This window comes from Ranitomeya imitator, chromosome 4 (genome assembly GCF_032444005.1).
Source record: "Ranitomeya imitator isolate aRanImi1 chromosome 4, aRanImi1.pri, whole genome shotgun sequence".
Lineage (NCBI taxonomy): Eukaryota > Metazoa > Chordata > Amphibia > Anura > Dendrobatidae > Ranitomeya > Ranitomeya imitator.
Window position 1 is genome coordinate 29,228,995 of NC_091285.1, and position 19,168 is coordinate 29,248,162.

The following is a 19,168-nucleotide window of genomic DNA, read 5'->3' on the forward strand; positions in this document are numbered from 1 at the left end:
TAGTAGAAGGGGAAAAGATGAACCCCAAAAATGAAACCTTCTGCACACCAAAGAGACACTTTGATCCCTTCACAAACAAAGAATTAGCACGCAGGACCTGAAAAACCGTTCTGACCTGCTTCACATGAGACTCCCAATCATCCGAGAAGATCAAAATGTCATCCAAGTACACAATCAGGAATTTATCCAGGTACTCTCGGAAGATGTCATGCATAAAGGACTGAAACACTGATGGAGCATTGGCAAGTCCGAATGGCATCACTAGATACTCAAAATGACCCTCGGGCGTATTAAATGCAGTTTTCCATTCATCGCCTCGCCTGATTCGCACCAGATTATACGCACCACGAAGATCTATCTTGGTGAACCAACTAGCCCCCTTAATCCGAGCAAACAAATCAGATAACAATGGCAAGGGGTACTGAAATTTAACCGTGATCTTATTAAGAAGGCGGTAATCTATACAAGGTCTCAGCGAACCATCCTTCTTGGCTACAAAAAAGAACCCTGCTCCTAATGGCGACGATGACGGGTGAATATGCCCCTTCTCCAGGGATTCCTTCACATAACTCCGCATAGCGGTGTGCTCAGGCATGGATAAATTAAACAGTCGACCTTTTGGGAATTTACTACCAGGAATCAAATTGATAGCACAATCACAATCCCTATGCGGAGGTAGGGTATCGGACTTGGGCTCATCAAATACATCCCGGTAATCAGACAAGAACTCTGGAACCTCAGAAGGGGTGGATGACGAAATTGACAGAAATGGAACATCACCATGTACCCCCTGACAAAACCCAGCTGGACACCGACATGGATTTCCAATCCAATACCGGATTATGGGCTTGTAGCCATGGCAACCCCAACACAACCACATCATGCAGATTATGCAACACCAGAAAGCGAATAACCTCCTGATGTGCAGGAGCCATGCACATGGTCAGCTGGGTCCAGTATTGAGGCTTATTCTTGGCCAAAGGCGTAGCATCAATTCCTCTCAATGGAATAGGACACTGCAAGGGCTCCAAGAAAAATCCACAACGCTTAGCATATTCCAAGTCCATCAAATTCAGGGCAGCGCCTAAATCCACAAACGCCATGACAGAATACGATGACAAAGAGCAGATCAAGGTAACGGACAGAAGGAACTTTGACTGTACTGTACCAATGGTGGCAGACCTAGCGAACCGCTTAGTGCGCTTAGGACAATCAGAGATAGCATGAGTGGAATCACCACAGTAGAAACACAGCCCATTCAGACGTCTGTGTTCTTGCCGTTCAACTCTGGTCATAGTCCTATCGCACTGCATAGGCTCAGGTTTAATCTCAGGTAATACTGCCAAATGGTGCACAGGTTTACGCTCACGCAAGCGTCGACCAATCTGAATGGCCAAAGACATAGACTCATTCAAACCAGCAGGCATAGCAAAGCCCACCATGACATCCTTAAGGGCTTCAGAGAGACCCTTTCTGAATATAGCTGCCAGCGCAGATTCATTCCATTGAGTGAAATATAGGAAAATCAACCATCAGCACTCAGCTTGAAGGATGCACGCTCCAAAGTCCAAGGATCCAATCGGACCAAATAATCACAAATAGAAAAGAAGAGCAGCATCCATACCGGGTGATAGAGATCCAAGAAACGATTTATTCTGCCATCAAAGGTTACAACGTTTCGGCCATGGTGGCCTTTGTCAAGTACTTGACAAAGGCCACCATGGCCGAAACGTTGTAACCTTTGATGGCAGAATAAATCGTTTCTTGGATCTCTATCACCCGGTATGGATGCTGCTCTTCTTTTCTATTTGTCATTCCATTGAGTGAGCACGGACCACTTTCTAAATTTCTGGCAATATACCTCTATCTCATCCTGAGCCTCACAAAGAGCCATCAAATTTTTTTCTGCCTGATCCACTGAATTAGGCTCATCGTACAGCAATCCAAGCGCCAGGAAAAACGCATCGATATTACTTAATGCAGGATCTCCTGACGCAAGAGAAAATGCCCAATCCTGAGGGTCGCCACGCAAAAAAGAAATGACGATCCTAACCTGTTGAACTGGGTCACCAGAGGAGCGAGGTTTCAAAGCCAGAAATAATTTACAATTATTTTTGAAACTCAGAAATTTAGTTCTATCTCCAAAAAACAAATCTGGAATAGGAATTCTCGGTTCTAACAAAGAATTCTGAACCACAAAATCTTGAATATTTTGAACTCTTGCCGTGAGCTGATCCACACATGAAGACAGACCTTTAATGTCCATTGCTACACCTGTGTCCTGAACCACCCAAATGTTTAGGGGAAAAAAAAAGGCAAAACACAGTGCAAAGAAAAAAAAATGGTCTCAGAACTTCTTTTTTCCCTCTATTGAGAATCATTAGCACTTTTGGCTTCCTGTACTGTTGTGATAGGCAATTCAGTATCACAATGGACATAGCAGTCAGAGCACATACAGTGATCTGACAATAACCCAGAATTATAGAACGAGCTCTGAGACGTGGGAACTCTGCAGACCGCAATCCCTAATCCTCTCCAAACAACACTAGAGGCAGCCGTGGATTGCGCCTAACTCTGCCTATGCAACTCGGCACAGCCTGAGAAACTAACTAGCCTGAAGATAGAAAATAAGCCTACCTTGCCTCAGAGAAATACCCCAAAGGAAAAGGCAGCCCCCCACATATAATGACTGTGAGTTAAGATGAAAAGACAAACGTAGGGATGAAACAGATTCAGCAAAGTGAGGCCCGACTTTCTTAACAGAGCGAGGATAGGAAAGATAACTTTGCGGTCTACACAAAACCCTAAAGAAAACCACGCAAAGGGGGCAAAAAGACCCTCCGTACCGAACTAACGGCACGGAGGTACACCCTTTGCGTCCCAGAGCTTCCAGCAAAACAATTAGACAAGCTGGACAGAAAAAATAGCAAACAAATAGCAAAGAAGAACTTAGCTATGCAGAGCAGCAGGCCACAGGAATGATCCAGGGAAAAACAAGTCCAACACTGGAACATTGACAGGAAGCATGGATCAAAGCATTAGGTGGAGTTAAGTAGAGAAGCACCTAACGACCTCACCAGATCACCTGAGGGAGGAAACTCAGAAGCCGCAGTACCACTTCCCTCCACCAACAGAAGCTCACAGAGAGAATCAGCCGAAGTACCACTTGTGACCACAGGAGGGAGCTCTGCCACAGAATTCACAACATCCCGGTGTCTGTTGCGTGTGTTCAGTTCTGAGTCTCCGCCACTGCTCCCTCAGTATCTGTTGTTTGTCTCCAGCGCTGAGTCTTCTCCACTGCTCCCGGTGTCTATTGCGTGTTTTCAGTTCTGAGTCTCCGCCACTGCTCCCTCAGTATCTGCTGTTTGTCTCCAGCGCTGAGTCTTCATCACTGCTCATGGAGCGCCCACTAGGGCCGTGGGGTACTCGGACCGGATCCGACGTTTCTTCGGGGGAATGTCACGGCAGCAGTGACCCGGTCCGTGGCCCTGGGTGTCCAATTAAATTGAAATAAAGTGGAATAAAGTTTATTAGGGATTAGTTCGTGATGCCACCTGTGGTGTTCGGGAATGGATGGCCGACTCTGCTTAAGGGGACCACTGGGGCTGATGGTGACGCAGCTGGGATGGTTCTGCTCCCCACAGGAGGAGCGGGGCCCCAGGGCTACCGGTAACTGTTGTAAAGGCTCGTGGACGTTGCAGTGCAGGACTGAGGGTGCGAGAAATGACTGGAGGATGCAAGGACTGTAGTTTTCTTTACCTTTACATGATGGCTGAAGGTGCAGTCCGGGGCACGAGTAACAGATGGTCATGGAGATCCAGGAGCCTGGAAGCAATTTAGGATCCACCAAGCCTGGTGGGTTCAGAGGTCTTCCTACTGCGCTGTCCTGTTAGGTCCTTGCTGCTTTAAGCTCTGCTCAAGTTCCTCTCACTGTCTGGAAGTTAACTGGAATAAAACAATACCCGCATGGCAGGCCGCTGGAACCTATGACAGGTGTCGCTCCTTTGTTGTGGCCCCGCGCCCTGGTATGCTGCTGTGCCGCTGGGTGTTAGTTGGGCCAGGAGACCTGCAGTCTCCTGCCCTATGGATTTAGCTGCCAGGACTTCAGTACCCGAACAACCATGGACTCTGGTGTCCGGTTTCTGGTGCTTAGCTCTGGGGTGAGCTTGGTTACAGCTCTACTCCCCAGGTTCTCCTCGACTTCCCTCCTCTCCTCTCTCAGACTCAAACTAACTAACTCTGCCTCCAGGCCAGAACTTATAGGGAAGCTCCCCTATAACCGGGTGTTAGAGCTCCCCCTTCTGGTCTGGAGTAAAGAAAAGTGTTGGATGCTGGTGTTACCTGGTAAGGGGACCCCTCCTTGCTTCCAGGCATGACATCACCCGCTGTGAGGGAGACAATGCCACTGTGGCAACCAGACTCCTGGGGTGCCACGCTCATAGTGTCTGTTGTTTGCAGCGCTAAGTCTCCGCCGCTGCTCCCAGGCTTTACTGTTTGTCTACAGCGCCGAGTCTCCGCCACTGCTCTCGGTATTTGTTGTTTGTCCGCAGCGCTGTGTCTCTGTCACTACTCCTAGTCTCTATTATTTGTGTGCAGCACTAAAGTAATGTTGACAGTGAGCTCAGTAGCTGTTGCCCATATGGTGCAATACCCCAATAATGCAGCATCTGACAGAACATGCCACAAATATTTTAAATTCTTCCAGAATTAGGGATAATTCAGACAACTGCCATGAACTGCTGACCTGACCCCAGTGCTGGACCCCGACTCCTGGGAATCTCTAATATTATTATATTCGAAAGTTATATTATTCTAACTATATTATATTGATCTATCATACTATTATTCTAATTACTATTATTAGTTTACAAATCATTATTTAATTACTATTATTACATTTTATTATATATATATAGTAACCTACATATAGCTATTATTACTATTATTACTATTTATCTTATTGTTATTATTACAACTTTTTTATTAATATTACCATATATTAAGATATATATTATGATATATATTGCACATTTTAATTACTAGTATTATTTTTGTTATTATTATTGTTATTATTATTCTTACTACTAGTACTAATAATTTGTTTGTATTATTATTTTTATTTTTATTATGTTTTAGGTTATATATAATTGCACACTGTTATTACTATTACATATTATGTTATATATTTCACACTTATTATTATTATTTGTATTATTATTATTTTATTTGTATTTCTTTTATGACATTTTATGTTATTTATAATTGCACACCATTATTACTATTGTTTTTATTACTATTACTGCTGTTACATATTGTGTTATGTATTGCACACTTTTATTACTATTATTTGTATTATTATTATTATTTATTTTATAACATATTATGTTATTTATAATTGCACACTATTATTACTATTGTTTTTATGACTATTTTTACACTAATATGTTATACGGCATGTTGCACGCTTTTATTTATTATTGTCCTATCTTGCGCACTATTGTTTTTTTTTTAACGTATTATTCTATCCTACCTACAGAACTGATCACATTCGCTCCTTGCTCTTCATTTTTTTCGTGCAGCCCCCCCCCACCCCTACCCCTCTCCCCATCCTTGACATTGGAGAGATTCTCCGCCGTTGCACATGTATAGTCAAACTTAAATGAATAAGCCTTTTAAAGATATTATGTCATGTAGGCCGTGCCTAGCAGTCCCTTTTTGCAGCCTCCATTGGCTAATTGTGGAGCCGGGGAGGGGAGGGCTCGGCAGAGTAAAGCTGGATGACTTGAGCGCAGCTTCAGGGATTTCTGTGGGATTGCCCACTAGTGCAGCAGCAGCTGCTGATGCTGCTCCTCTCTGTACATCAGACACCGCAACCTAGCACAGATCCTACAGATCCTACGGCAGGGACATAAGCCACCGGTAGACCTCTCCGCTTGGCCAAAGTCTCTTAGGTGATGCCGATAGGATTTTTTTTTTTTCCCGTGACGGTCTTCAAATTTTTATTTTATATTTTTTTTATTCCCATCGAAAGTTAAACGACCGATCGGAGAATTCTAGTATTGACCAAATTCTAGCCGATGGTGACGGAGAACGCGGCCAACCTTCTCCCCCAAGATCACCCTCCTCCATATCCCGGTGTGTAGGACAGTGACCGACGGCTAGCGTATTATTTTTATTTTTTATTGTGCGCCGGATTTAATGCTGAGACATGCAAAACACCAGCTCCGGGACCGGTGAAGCTAAAGACTATGGAAAAGTCGAGTAGCGAAGACTCTTCTATACACCGGAGTCCGTCTGTGGACAGCAGGGACTCGGCTAAACCTTCTACCTCGAGCAGGGAATTTGGTAGAGGATTCACAGCCGGAGCTTTTTATGGCAATGCCGGATCTCGTACACCGAGCCAAGCCGGCGTAAAAAGGGACAAGTACTCTGCACCCAAAGGAGGCAAATATGTGGTCTTTTACCTGGATCTATCCTTTGTTTTTCTCCTAGAATTTAAGAAGTGCAACATGGCGAGAGGCTGCCTGTGTTGTTTGAAATACATGATGTTCCTCTTTAACTTGATTTTTTGGGTAAGTTCCAATTTTACATCCTTTACTTAAACTTGTACCGTCCTTTTTTAGTTTTTTTTTTAGGACACAGACGTAGCCAATTCTTTACACCAGCCGTGGGGAGGGGAAGGGTTAATAAAAAGGGGTCAGCACTTAAAGAGTTAAAAGTAAACATAATTTTTTACAGGGGGGGAGTGAGGGTGTCTCTTCTTCACAATATCTAATTTTTGCTCGGATCGGATTGCACCAACCATTTTCATGTACAATGTTCTATTAGCGGGCTGGAAAATTACCAAGGAGGGGGGGTTGTTTTTGGACAATTTCATTTGTTGGCAATATATTTTTAAAAAAATGTAAGAAGTTTTAACGTTTTGCATAAAGGATGTATTTTTTTGCCCTGATCTTATAGCACCAACCTATTCCGAAGCGTTGCATGTATAGTGATCCATTCGTGGGCAGAAAAATTATCAAGGAGGGGTTCTTTTTTGACAATTTCATTTGTTGACAATATATTTCCACATTTGTTTTAATTTCTTTTAAAAAGTAAGACGTTTTAACATTTTACATGAATTATGTACTTTTGCCCCAGAACTTATAGCACCAACCTATTCTGAAGCGCTGCATGTAAAATGTTCTATTCGTGGGCAGAAAAATTACCAAGGAGGGGTACTTCTTCACAATTTCCAAATTTTTGGAAAATTTTTGAGAAATTTTAGCGTGATGTATCTACTTCTGCGCCTATCGGATAGCACCAACTTATTCCGAGGAGCCACATGTAGAATCTCCTATTCGTGGGCCGAAAAATTATCAAATTGTCTAAAAATTATCTTTTTTTTTAAAGAAATTTTTACTTTGCCTTAATTTTATAAGCACCAACCTTCTAGGAGGCGCTAAATGTAGCCTCTATGGGAGGGGGAGGAGGTGACGGATAGGAGTATATCTGATTTAACTATTTCATGCTCAAATGCCACACCAACTGAGAGTCTGTGCCAAAAGAGTTGATTTTTCAGATTTTTCATTCAATTCAGTAACAGTAAAAAAAAATTGAACACACTTTGAAGTTTCACATTTTGGGGGAAAATTGTCACTAAACGCAATAATGTATCTAGTTTCCCTTGTGTTGTATAGCACCAACCTATTCTGAGGCGTTGTATATAGGATATAAGTAATGCCCGTTAGGTGAGGTGGGGGGAATACATGATTTAACCATTTAACCCCCAATTTCATTAGGTGACAAATTGCAATAAATTCCCCCCAATTTTTCTGAAAATTCCCAAAATTCATATATTTAGGGTATTGTAACTGTACATAATATATTTAGTTCACCTTGATTAGAATAGCGCCAACCTACTCCAAGACGCTGTATATGGGACATAACATAAGCAATGACTATGGGGGTGTGGATTTAACTATTTCATGCCCAATTTGATAGGGTGTCAAATTTTCATTCTGTTGGCAATAAATTACCCCAATTTTTCCAAATATTCCCAAATGTCACATATTTGGGATATTGTAACTATACATAATGCATTTACTTCTTCCCCCTTCTTGTATATCGCCAACCTATACCATAAGGGAAGGGGGAGAGAAATATCTGATTTAACTATTTCATGTCCAATTTTATGGGAATGTGATAACATGCCACGCCAACGTGTTTGTATAATGTGGTAATAGGGTTGCTGCTCGAGTTATGTGAAGGGGGTTTGTAAAGGCTGCAGAAATCCACACGTGCTGCAGAAACAGTCCCATGTAAAAAAAAGAGCGTAGACCTGCAGGGAAAATGGATATGTGGTTAGTAGGTATCATATCCTTCCAAATTTACAAAGCCTAAGGGTTAAAATAAAAATCGCAATTCATTTCTAAGAAAGTCCAACTTGTCTAGTGTCAGGATCGCCCCCCTTAAAGCTGCAGTTCACTCACAGTTGCGGAGTCTTTGCAGCTATTTTCAGCACCGAGTGACCCCAGACGGCAAAGGTTTAGGTAAGGGTAATTACATAGTGTATGCCCGATGGGCACGAACTGCAAGAATGTATCAAAGCTTTCCCTATTACCTGCTCTGATAACTTTAGGGGACCGGAGAAATATGAGAAGAAGATTGCACCAGGGACTATGCAGGTATGGGGGGGGGGGGGGGGTAGGATAGGAGGATGCAGCAAGATGAGCACTGCCAGGTTTCTGCCATGAAGAAAGGATTTATGGGCCCAGCTTGGAGATATTTGGATGTAGCAGAGGTGAATTTGTCATTTAACTCTTTTGGTTTAAATTATGACCCTTTTTAGGCGCAGCAAAACCTCAATTTTTCAATTTCTTTTGTCAAATAAATCTTGCATTTCTACCAAAAAAGAGGATTTATGGCTGAACTATGGACACAGCTTGGCGATATATGGATGTAGCAGAGCTGAATTTGTCATTTAACTCTTTTTTGGCGTAAATCATGGTCACTTTTAGGCTTTGTTCAAACGTCGTAGCAAATCCGCAATTTTTCGTAAAAAACAATGTTGGCAAAGAAAATGCAACCCCATGCGATAATATGATGTAATATTGAATATGGATGTAGCAGAGCTGAATTTAACTCTTTTGGGGTACTTCACGATAACTTTTATAAGGTATTAGAATTTAATGCTTACACCTCTAAAGCGCAGATGTGGGCACGTGTTGGCACTTCCTCCACGATGACTGCCAATGGCTGAGATCCTAGTGTTTTGGACGTCCGCCAACATATGGTGCTGTCATAATGATGCTTGACAAACTGGGCTCTGCTGCATTCGAATGGGCTACAAAATTAAGGATAAAAGGTATCCTGACTGTTGGGCATGCTTGATATGGTAAGGGTAAATTGACTGTAGACCACCCCCTCACATACCCCCCCTCTTTATTTATTTCTAGGCAGCCCCTATAGAATGCAGGTTCGGTGCAGCAGAGCTGGTTATGCGAACAGCTCTCACTAATCAGGGAAAGATAGATGTCTTCATGCCACATTATTAGTTAGTGAAAGCCCCTTTGTGGCACTTCATATCATCGATTACCCTGGCACATTCTGCTGCCTGCAGGCATCCATACACGAGCATTAAATACAGTATATGGCGGTATAGTAATACAGGAATGATGAACTATTGCTAATTCATCACGCAATGTTCGTACGGCCCCAAATACATTTCACAGAATGCCCTGATGGTGGGATTTGATCCCAAAGGGGTTCACAAACTAATGAACGTGAGCTCAGTGAACTGTCAGTCTCTGTTTGCCCAGAGCTTTCCCTATGGCTTTTATGTGCATGATTATTTCTACAGGGACATAAAACACATAGAAAAATAATATTCTGCCTTTTCATCGAGGACAGGAGAAAATGATGAAAGGGTCTGGAGTTACCCCCATGGGGTATATTCAGCCTAGGTTAACTATTTGGGTTCCCGATTGTTGATTTTTATGTGTTTGTATTGCATTGATTTATAGTGGATTTTATTCCTACCCAGTTGTGGTTTAATAAATGAGGTGTAGGGGGGAATTTTGTACAAAAAATGTGCTCTATTTGCAAAGAATCTCTTTGGAGGACCCATTTTATCCATACATTACACAGAGAATCCAATTAGAAAAGTGTAATGCCTTGTTTCTCCTGTAGTGGTGCTGTAGGGAAACTCATCACCTGTTTCTGAGCTCCCCCGCTGGCGATCACAGTGATCAACATATAGTTATGGGATTTTTCTAACAAAAGGAGGTTACTAAAATCGATAACCCTCTTAAACTGATAAAGGGGATCCCGCTGTGATATAATATTGCCGGCTTCCATAGATTTCGATGAATATTTTACATTTTCTGTGCACCTTATTTTCAATTGAGAGGGTTAATGATTTTTAGGAGTCTTATCAATATATCTAAGGCGAAGAGACTAGTTGGCACCCCCCAACAACTGGCAACATAACCCACATAGCGGATTAGGGAAGCGGTTACATAAATTACTACTTAAAGGGGACCTGTCACTTGCCATAAATATGTAATTTTAATACCTGGTGTGAATGTCGCTGTTCTCCTGAATCCGGCGTTGTTCTTATTTTTTTCCTGCGCCTCTCCGTTCCTGAGATATCGCCCTCTTTTCCCTGTATATACAGTAGATCTAGCCTTTTTAGCCAAGGGGGTCTGATCCTCAATTCTTCATGGGAGTGTTTATGAGGACCACAACCAATTGGCTAAAAAACTAGGTGGGGAAGAAGTGGTCATATCTCAGGAACGGAGAGGCGCAGGAAGTAAAGAAAAACATCGCCGGACTCAGGAGAACAGCGGCATTTACATCAGGTTAAAAAAAATACATATTTATGGCAAGTGACAGGTCCACTTTAAAGGGATTGTCTCACCCAGACATTTTTTCCTATTCTTCTGCAATCGCGCATCATATTTCGTGGTGTATATCACTAGTTTATCTGAGATTGCAGCACGCCATCTGCTGCGGCTTCTTACGCAGATTAAACTTGTCTGAGCCGAGGTCTTACGCTTATGGCTTTTAATTATGACGCTGGGATTTTGATCTATACCAAATAAGGAGTATACAGGCAGCATAAAGTCAGATTAGGTCCGCAGGACGGAGTCTATGTGCTTTATACGCAGCCTACTGGCACCAGGTGGTGACTCGATCCTGTGATTACACCCGCCACTGATAAAGGGCTCCCACCCTAAACCAATTCCTGGTATCTCCTGACTGGCTACATGATACCGGTGCTCCCAGCTGATTATTACGCACTAAGTTAAAGGGGTCCTGGAATATGTAACCGTATTTAAAGGGGCATCGAAGAGTTTATAGCTTATACAAGGTCATGTATGGCAGGGATGTCAAACTGCATTCCTCGAGGGCTGCAAACAGGTCATGTTTTCAGGATTTCCTTGTACTGCACAGGTGATAATTTAATCACCTACACAAATAATGAGTTGCTGATTAAATTATCACCTGTGCAGTACAAGGAAATCCTGAAAACATGACCTGTTTGCAGCCCTCGAGGAATGCAGTTTGACACCCCTGATATATGGTCCTGAATAAAGTATTGATCATGGAGGGAAAGTTTCTATTCACAATCCCACTAAACGGCTGATAACAGGGAGCAATAGAGAGCACAGAATGGCAAATTTTGGGGGTTTAGATTCTCCTAAAAATCATTTGCGTCATCACGATCAACTCCAACGTGAATAAGGGGAAGCACGGCTCGATGTTGGGATGGGGGAGGGGGAGCTTATACCGAATCCTCCTCGATGTGACGGACTAGTCATTATGTTGCGCTCTTACGACTTTAGCTTTCATGCGGGATAAATGTTCAGCTGTGCTGCCAGTGACATCCAGGTGACAGAAGTCAATGTCGGAATTAGAAAGGGTGCGAGAGAGCTACAGATGAGGTTATTTCGGAAGCAGGGAAGACGGAACAGGGATCCGAGTGCAGCTCTGGGAAACAAAATGCAGCTTTTTTTCTTTTTTTTTATATATATATACAATGAATGAATGAATATAAATTTCGACCACCTCTCCATAGTCAGTGACACATAGTAGTGCCATTTTCTCAAGGTACGGTATAGGGAGGTCCTGGCTGTGCGCATAAAATACCCTTCTATAGGCAAATGATAGATGTGTCCCACAAGCTTCGAGTTACGCCACTGACTACCCCTTTTATAAGGATTATATGAGATTACAAAAAAAGAGACTGCTTTTCCCAGAAATAGCGCCACTCTTTTTTAGTGGCCATGCGTGGTATTGCAGCTTAAATAAATTACAACACCAGAAACTACCGTTGTAAAGATGGGAATAAAACAAGCATTAGTTTTAGTATACGGTCATACCATGCACAAATTCTTGGGAATTTTCAGACAGTGTTCATGATGGGGCAAATGATCCCAGATGACCAATGTTTTTGCAAAAAAAAAGCAATATTTCAATGCTGGCTTAGAGTGATAAGATGTAAATATAAGGCCGGCCTCACACACAGCGTAAAACAATACGGTCCGTATATTACGGCCGTAATACGCTGAAAAGTCCCCAAAAAAATGGTCCGTTGCTCCTCCGTAGGCAGGCTGTGTCAGCGTTTTTTGCGCATGGCATCCTCCGTATGTAATCCGTATGGCATCCGTACTGCGTGGTTTTCTCGCAGGCTTGCAAAACCAACATACCGCTATAGAAGTGATCCATGTGTCCCAAAAAGAAAAGAATATATATATATATATATATATATGTCAGTAGACACATATATGTATATATATTAATACTTATTCCAGCGCTATACAGCTTGAAAGCCGGTAATTCAATTACCGGCTTTTTCTTTCTCCTTCATAAAACCCGACATGATTTGAGACATGGTTTACATACAGTAAACCATGTCTTCTCTCCATTTTTTTTGCAGATTCCACACTACTAATGTCAGTAGTGTGTATCTGCAAAATTTGGCCGTTCTAGCTCTTAAAATAAAGGGTTAACTGGCGGAAAAAATTGGCGTGGGCTCCCGCGCAATTTTCTCCGCCAGAGTAGTAAAGCCAGTGACTGAGGGCAGATATTAATAGCCTGGAGAGGGTCCACGGTTATTGGCCCCCCCCTGGCTAAAAATATCTGCCCCCAGCCACCCCAGAACAGGCACATCTGGAAGATGCGCCTATTCTGGCACTTGGCCACTCTCTTCCCATTCCCGTGTAGCGGTGGGATATGGGGTAATGAAGGGTTAATGCCACCTTGCTATTGTAAGGTGACATTAAGCCTAATTAATAATGGAGAGGCGTCAATTATGACACCTATCCATTATTAATCCAATTGTAGTGAAGGGTTAAATAAAACACAAACACATTATTTAAAATTATTTTAATGAAATAAAAACAATGGTTGTTGTAGTATTTTATTCAACGCCCAATCCAGTCACTGAAGACCCTCGTTCTGTGAGTAAAGAAACATAATAAACCAACAATATACTTACCCTCCGCAGATCTGTAACGTCCAACGATGTAAATCCTTCTGAAGGGGTAAAAACATTTTGCAGCAAGGAGCTGTGCTAATGCAGGCTGCTCCTCGCTGCAAAACCCCAGGGAATGAGGCTAAAAATAGATCAATGATCTATATTTAGCATCATTTGCGGTGAGGCGCCCTCTGCTGGCTGTTCATAGATCGTGGGAAATTACCTAGAAAGCTCCCTGGCTCCCTGGCTTTCTAGGTAATTTCCCACGATCTATGAACAGCCAGCAGAGGGCGCCTCACCGCAAATGATGCTAAATATAGATCATTGATCTATTTTTAGCCTCATTCCCTGGGGTTTTGCAGCGAGGAGCAGCCTGCATTAGCACAGCTCCTTGCTGCAAAATGTTTTAACCCCTTCAGAAGGATTTACATCGTTGGACGTTACAGATCTGCGGAGGGTAAGTATATTGTTGGTTTATTATGTTTCTTTACTCACAGAACGAGGGTCTTCAGTGACTGGATTGGGCGTTGAATAAAATACTACAACAACCATTGTTTTTATTTCATTAAAATAATTTTAAAGAATGTGTTTGTGTTTTATTTAACCCTTCACTACAATTGGATTAATAATGGATAGGTGTCATAATTGACGCCTCTCCATTATTAATTAGGCTTAATGTCACCTTACAATAGCAAGGTGGCATTAACCCTTCATTACCCCATATCCCACCGCTACACGGGAATGGGAAGAGAGTGGCCAAGTGCCAGAATAGGCGCATCTTCCAGATGTGCCTGTTCTGGGGTGGCTGGGGGCAGATATTTTTAGCCAGGGGGGGGCCAATAACCGTGGACCCTCTCCAGGCTATTAATATCTGCCCTCAGTCACTGGCTTTACTACTCTGGCGGAGAAAATTGCGCGGGAGCCCACGCCAATTTTTTCCGCCAGTTAACCCTTTATTTTAAGAGCTAGAACGGCCAAATTTTGCAGATACACACTACTGACATTAGTAGTGTGGAATCTGCAAAAAAAATGGAGAGAAGACATGGTTTACTGTATCTAAACCATGTCTCAAATCATGTCGGGTTTTAGGAAGAAGGAAAAAGCCGGTAATTGAATTACCGGCTTTCAAGCTGTCTAGCGCTGGAATAAATATTAATATATATACATATATGTGTCTCACTGACATATATATATATATATATACCTATTCTATGTGTACACATTTATTATATCTATTGGACTGTAAGCTGTCAGTGTGATTTTACTGTACACCGCACTGAATTACCGGCTTTTCTCTCTAACAGCGCTGCGTATTTCTCGCAAGTCACACTGCTTGTCCGTGTGTAATCCGTATTTTTCACGCTTCCATAGACTTTCATTGGCGTATTTCTTGCGCAGTACGGTGACAAACGCAGCATGCTGCGATTTTGTACGGCCGTAGAAAGCCGTATAATACTGATCAGTAAAATACGGCAAATAGGAGCAGGGGCATAGAGAATAATTGTGCCGTATTTTTTGCGAGTTTTACGGACGTAGATTCTGTGCTCTTACGTCCGTAAAACTCGCATGTGTGACGGCGGCCTAAGAAAGGATGAAAGTTTACGTTTTTTTTCTCCCAGGAGAGCGCCACTGTTGTTTACAGGTCAAGTCCGGTATTGCAGCTCGTTGGTGGGGTTAGACTGCAATACCACACACCACCTATGCACAAGGGTGGCGCTATTTCTAAATAATAACTAGGTGTTTTCATTAATTCAGGACAATTAGGAATTTTCAGAAAATGCTCTACGGGGGCAGCTGCACCCAGATGACCTCTACGTTTGCAAAAACAATATGGTCGTGCCAGACTGGGGCGGAACAGCTGTCCCCGTGAGTCCGAAAAGACAACAACCCTTAGACCACACGTTTTGCAAGGTCACTACAGGTGTCTGATTGAAAAACAACAGGTGGAGGGTCGTCCATGGGAAAGGAGCTGCTGGCGGTATCGCCCCATTAGTAGGTCATTTTCACCCTTAAAGATTAATGGAACTCGCCCCTTTATAAAGTTTCCCATCCTCCCTGTTCCCCCTGGTTACGACAGATGGCTTCGATCTTTCAGTGAGGTTCAGCTTATGATACGGCAACTTCTCGGTGTCATGTCAGGGGGTCACCAGTCCTGCCCACAACACGGGCGCTCCGTAAAAATAACCAAAAAAACATATTTCCCCCTAAATATGTCATCTATCGGAATTTTCTCTTTAGGTTTTATTTTAGTTCGCACTGATGCAATCTCAGAATATCTAAAAGTTTTAGTAATTCCCATGAGAATTGTTAATCCTCCCGGTGGGAATTTATTGGTGTTTTTTATCCCCATTTTCTCCTGTTTTTCGCACCAGTGGGAACGTATAGGAAGTTTTTGATTTATTGCTGTAATTTTACAGCTCACCCGACTTTAATTATCTATTGCTTCTTCATTACTGGTATTTCACAGCGAGGGTATAAATCATCATTTCAGTATCACGTTTCCTGGAATGAATCACCCCCTTTTGGGTGGTGGGCTATTTCTGTACAGCTGTGATGGAACAATTATATTAAGACCTCAAAAAGTCATATGCAGCTCTTGTAATCAGGTGGGACTGGTGATTATCATATTATTCTAAGGTAGCGAGCGCACTGCAGTCACATATTCCATGTAGCGAGCGCACTGCAGTCACATATTCCATGTAGCGAGCGCACTGCAGTCACATATTCCATGTAGAGAGCACACTGCAGTCACATATTCCATGTAGCAAGTGCACTGCAGTCATATATTCCATGTAGCAAGCACACTGCAGTCACATATTCCATGTAGCGAGCGCACTGCAGTCACATATTCCATGTAGCAAGCACACTGCAGTCACATATTCCATGTAGCGAGCGCACTGCAGTCACATATTCCATGTAGCGAGCGCACTGCAGTCACATATTCCATGTAGAGAGCACACTGCAGTCACATATTCCATGTAGCAAGTGCACTGCAGTCACATATTCCATGTGGCAAGTGCACTGCAGTCACATATTCCATGTAGCAAGCGCACTGCAGTCACATATTCCATGTAGCGAGCATACTGCAGTCACATATTCCATGTAGCGAGCACTGCAGTCACATATTTCATGTAGCGAGCACACTGCAGTCACATATTCCATGTAGAGCGCACACTGCAGTAACATATTCCATGTAGCGCGCACATTGCAGTCACGTATTCCATGTAGTGAGCACACTGCAGTCTGATAGTCTATGTAGCGAGCACACTGCAGTCACATATTCCATGTAGCGAGCACTGCAGTCACATATTCCATGTAGCGAGCACACTGCAGTCACATATTCCATGTAGCGAGCACACTGCAGTCTGATAGTCTGTGTAGCGAGCACACTGCAGTCACATATTCCATGTATCGAGCACACTGCAGTCACGTATTCCATGTAGTGAGCACACTGCAGTCTGATAGTCTATGTAGCGAGCACACTGCAGTCACATATTCCATGTAGCGAGCACACTGCAGTCACATATTCCATGTATCGAGCACACTGCAGTCTTATAGTCTATGTGGCGAGCACACTGCAGTCACATATTCCATGTAGCGAGCACACTGCAGTCACGTATTCCATGTAGTGAGCACACTGCAGTCTGATAGTCTATGTAGCGAGCACACTGCAGTCACATATTCCATGTATCGAGCACACTGCAGTCACGTATTCCATGTAGTGAGCACACTGCAGTCTGATAGTCTATGTAGCGAGCACACTGCAGTCACATATTCCATGTAGCGAGCACACTGCAGTCACATATTCCATGCATCGAGCACACTGCAGTCTTATAGTCTATGTGGCGAGCACACTGCAGTCACATATTCCATGTAGCGAGCACTGCAGTCACATATTCAATGTAGCGAGCACTGCAGTCACATATTCCATGTAGTGAGCTGTTGTGAATTCTGCTCTTGGGCTCCCTCCGGTGGTTGTTGATGGTAATGCAGTTATTCCTGAGCAGCAGTCTTGAACAGGTGTTTCTGCTAATTGCAATTCGGACTGGGGTATTTAGTTGTGCAGGACTCATTAGTCCTTGCCAGTAGTCAATGTTCCTTTGGAAGTGTTGGTCCTCTGCCTGGCCCCTCCTGCTTGCTGCCAATTCAGCTAAGATAAGTGTTTGCTTCATTTTTTTAGACACACTGCTGTGTGTTTATTTTTGTGTGCTTATCTTGTTTCTATTTTGTTCCTGCTAGACTGTGCCTGATGTTTTTCTCAGTCTAGTTGGACTCACTGGAGTCGCAGATATACTCTCCACACCTTTAGTTAGGTGGTGGAGTTTTTGTATTTTTCTGCTGTGGATATTTTGTAGTGTTTTATGCTGACCGCATAGTATCCTGTACTTTCCTTTCCTATCTAGGTAGAAGTGGCCTCCTTTACTTATCCCTGTTTTCTGTCTGCGTGTGTCTTTTCCTCTCCTACTCACAGTCATTATTTGTGGGGGGCTACCTATCCTTTGGGGGTCTACTCTGAGGCAAAAGAGTTTTTCCTATGTCCATCTTTAGGGGTATTTAGTCCTTAGGCTGTGTCGAGGTGTCTAGGTCTGGTTAGGCACACCCCACGGCTACTTCTAGTTGCGGTGATAGGATCAGGGTTTGCGGTCAGTAAAGTTACCACTGCTCCAGCGAAGGTCATTTCATGCTGCTCCAAGGCCACCTGATCATAACAGCGAGCGCACTGCAGTCACATATTCAATGTAGCGTGCACACTGCAGTCACATATTCCATGTAGCGAGCACTGCAGTCGCATATTCCATGCGGTAAGCACACAGCAGTCACATAATCCGTGTCACGAGCACTGCAGTCACATATTCTATGTAGTGAGCAGACTGTAGTCACATATTCTGTGTATCAAGCATACTGAAGTCACATATTTGTCAGGTACGCGTCAGGTACGAGGCTTCGCCTTTTAATGTCTTAACTATGTTTGAATAAGGCCAGGATCACACATATGCGAGATACGGCCGAGTCTCCCAGGTGAAGACCCAGCTCCGGCACTCCGGAGCGGAGCGTGCAGCTCCATGTATTGTTGTGCGGCTGCATGCTCCGCTCCGGAGTGCCAGCGCCAGAACTGGGTTTTCACCTGTGAGACTCGGTCGTATCTCGCGTATGTGTGATCCTGGCCTAAAGAATCAATTTTTTCCCTGAATGGCTGTGCCAGAATCTTTCCCCATTTTCTGTGCACAGTGTGATCTCACAATCCATGTAGCAAGCATAGTGTGATCACACAGTCCATGTAGCGAGCAGTGTGATCTCACAGTCCATGTAGCGAGCACAGTGTGATCTCACAGTCCATGTAGCGAGCACAGTGTGATCTCACAGTCCATGTAGTGAGCACAATGTGATCTCACATTCCATGTAGCGAGCACAGTGTGATCTCACAGTCCATGTAGCGAGCACAGTGTGATCTTGCAGTCCATGTAGCGAGCACAGTGTGATCTCGCAGTCCATGTAGCGAGCACAGTGTGATCTCACAGTCCATGTAGCGAGCACAGTGTGATCTCACAGTCCATGTAGTGAGCACAATGTGATCTCACAGTCCATGTAGCGAGCAGTGTGATCTCACAGTCCATGTAGCGAGCACAGTGTGATCTCACAGTCCATGTAGTGAGCACAATGTGATCTCACAGTCCATGTAGCGAGCACAGTGTGATCTCACAGTCC

General features: G+C 43.4%; 1 protein-coding gene across 3 annotated transcripts in view; it reads left to right on the plus strand.

Annotated features, from left to right (window-relative positions):
* The window catches only part of TSPAN9 (tetraspanin 9), a 500,490-nt gene that overhangs the window by 279,669 nt on the left and 201,653 nt on the right, over window positions 1–19,168 (plus strand). For 2 of the 3 annotated variants that reach the window (XM_069763444.1, XM_069763445.1), the window contains one exon: window positions 6,493–6,572. In XM_069763444.1, coding sequence (XP_069619545.1) covers window positions 6,510–6,572 — 63 coding nt within the window. In that variant the 5' untranslated portion in view covers window positions 6,493–6,509. Of the gene's footprint in view, window positions 1–5,796; window positions 6,573–19,168 lie in introns of those variants that run through there. The other variant, XM_069763443.1, reaches the window with a different exon arrangement.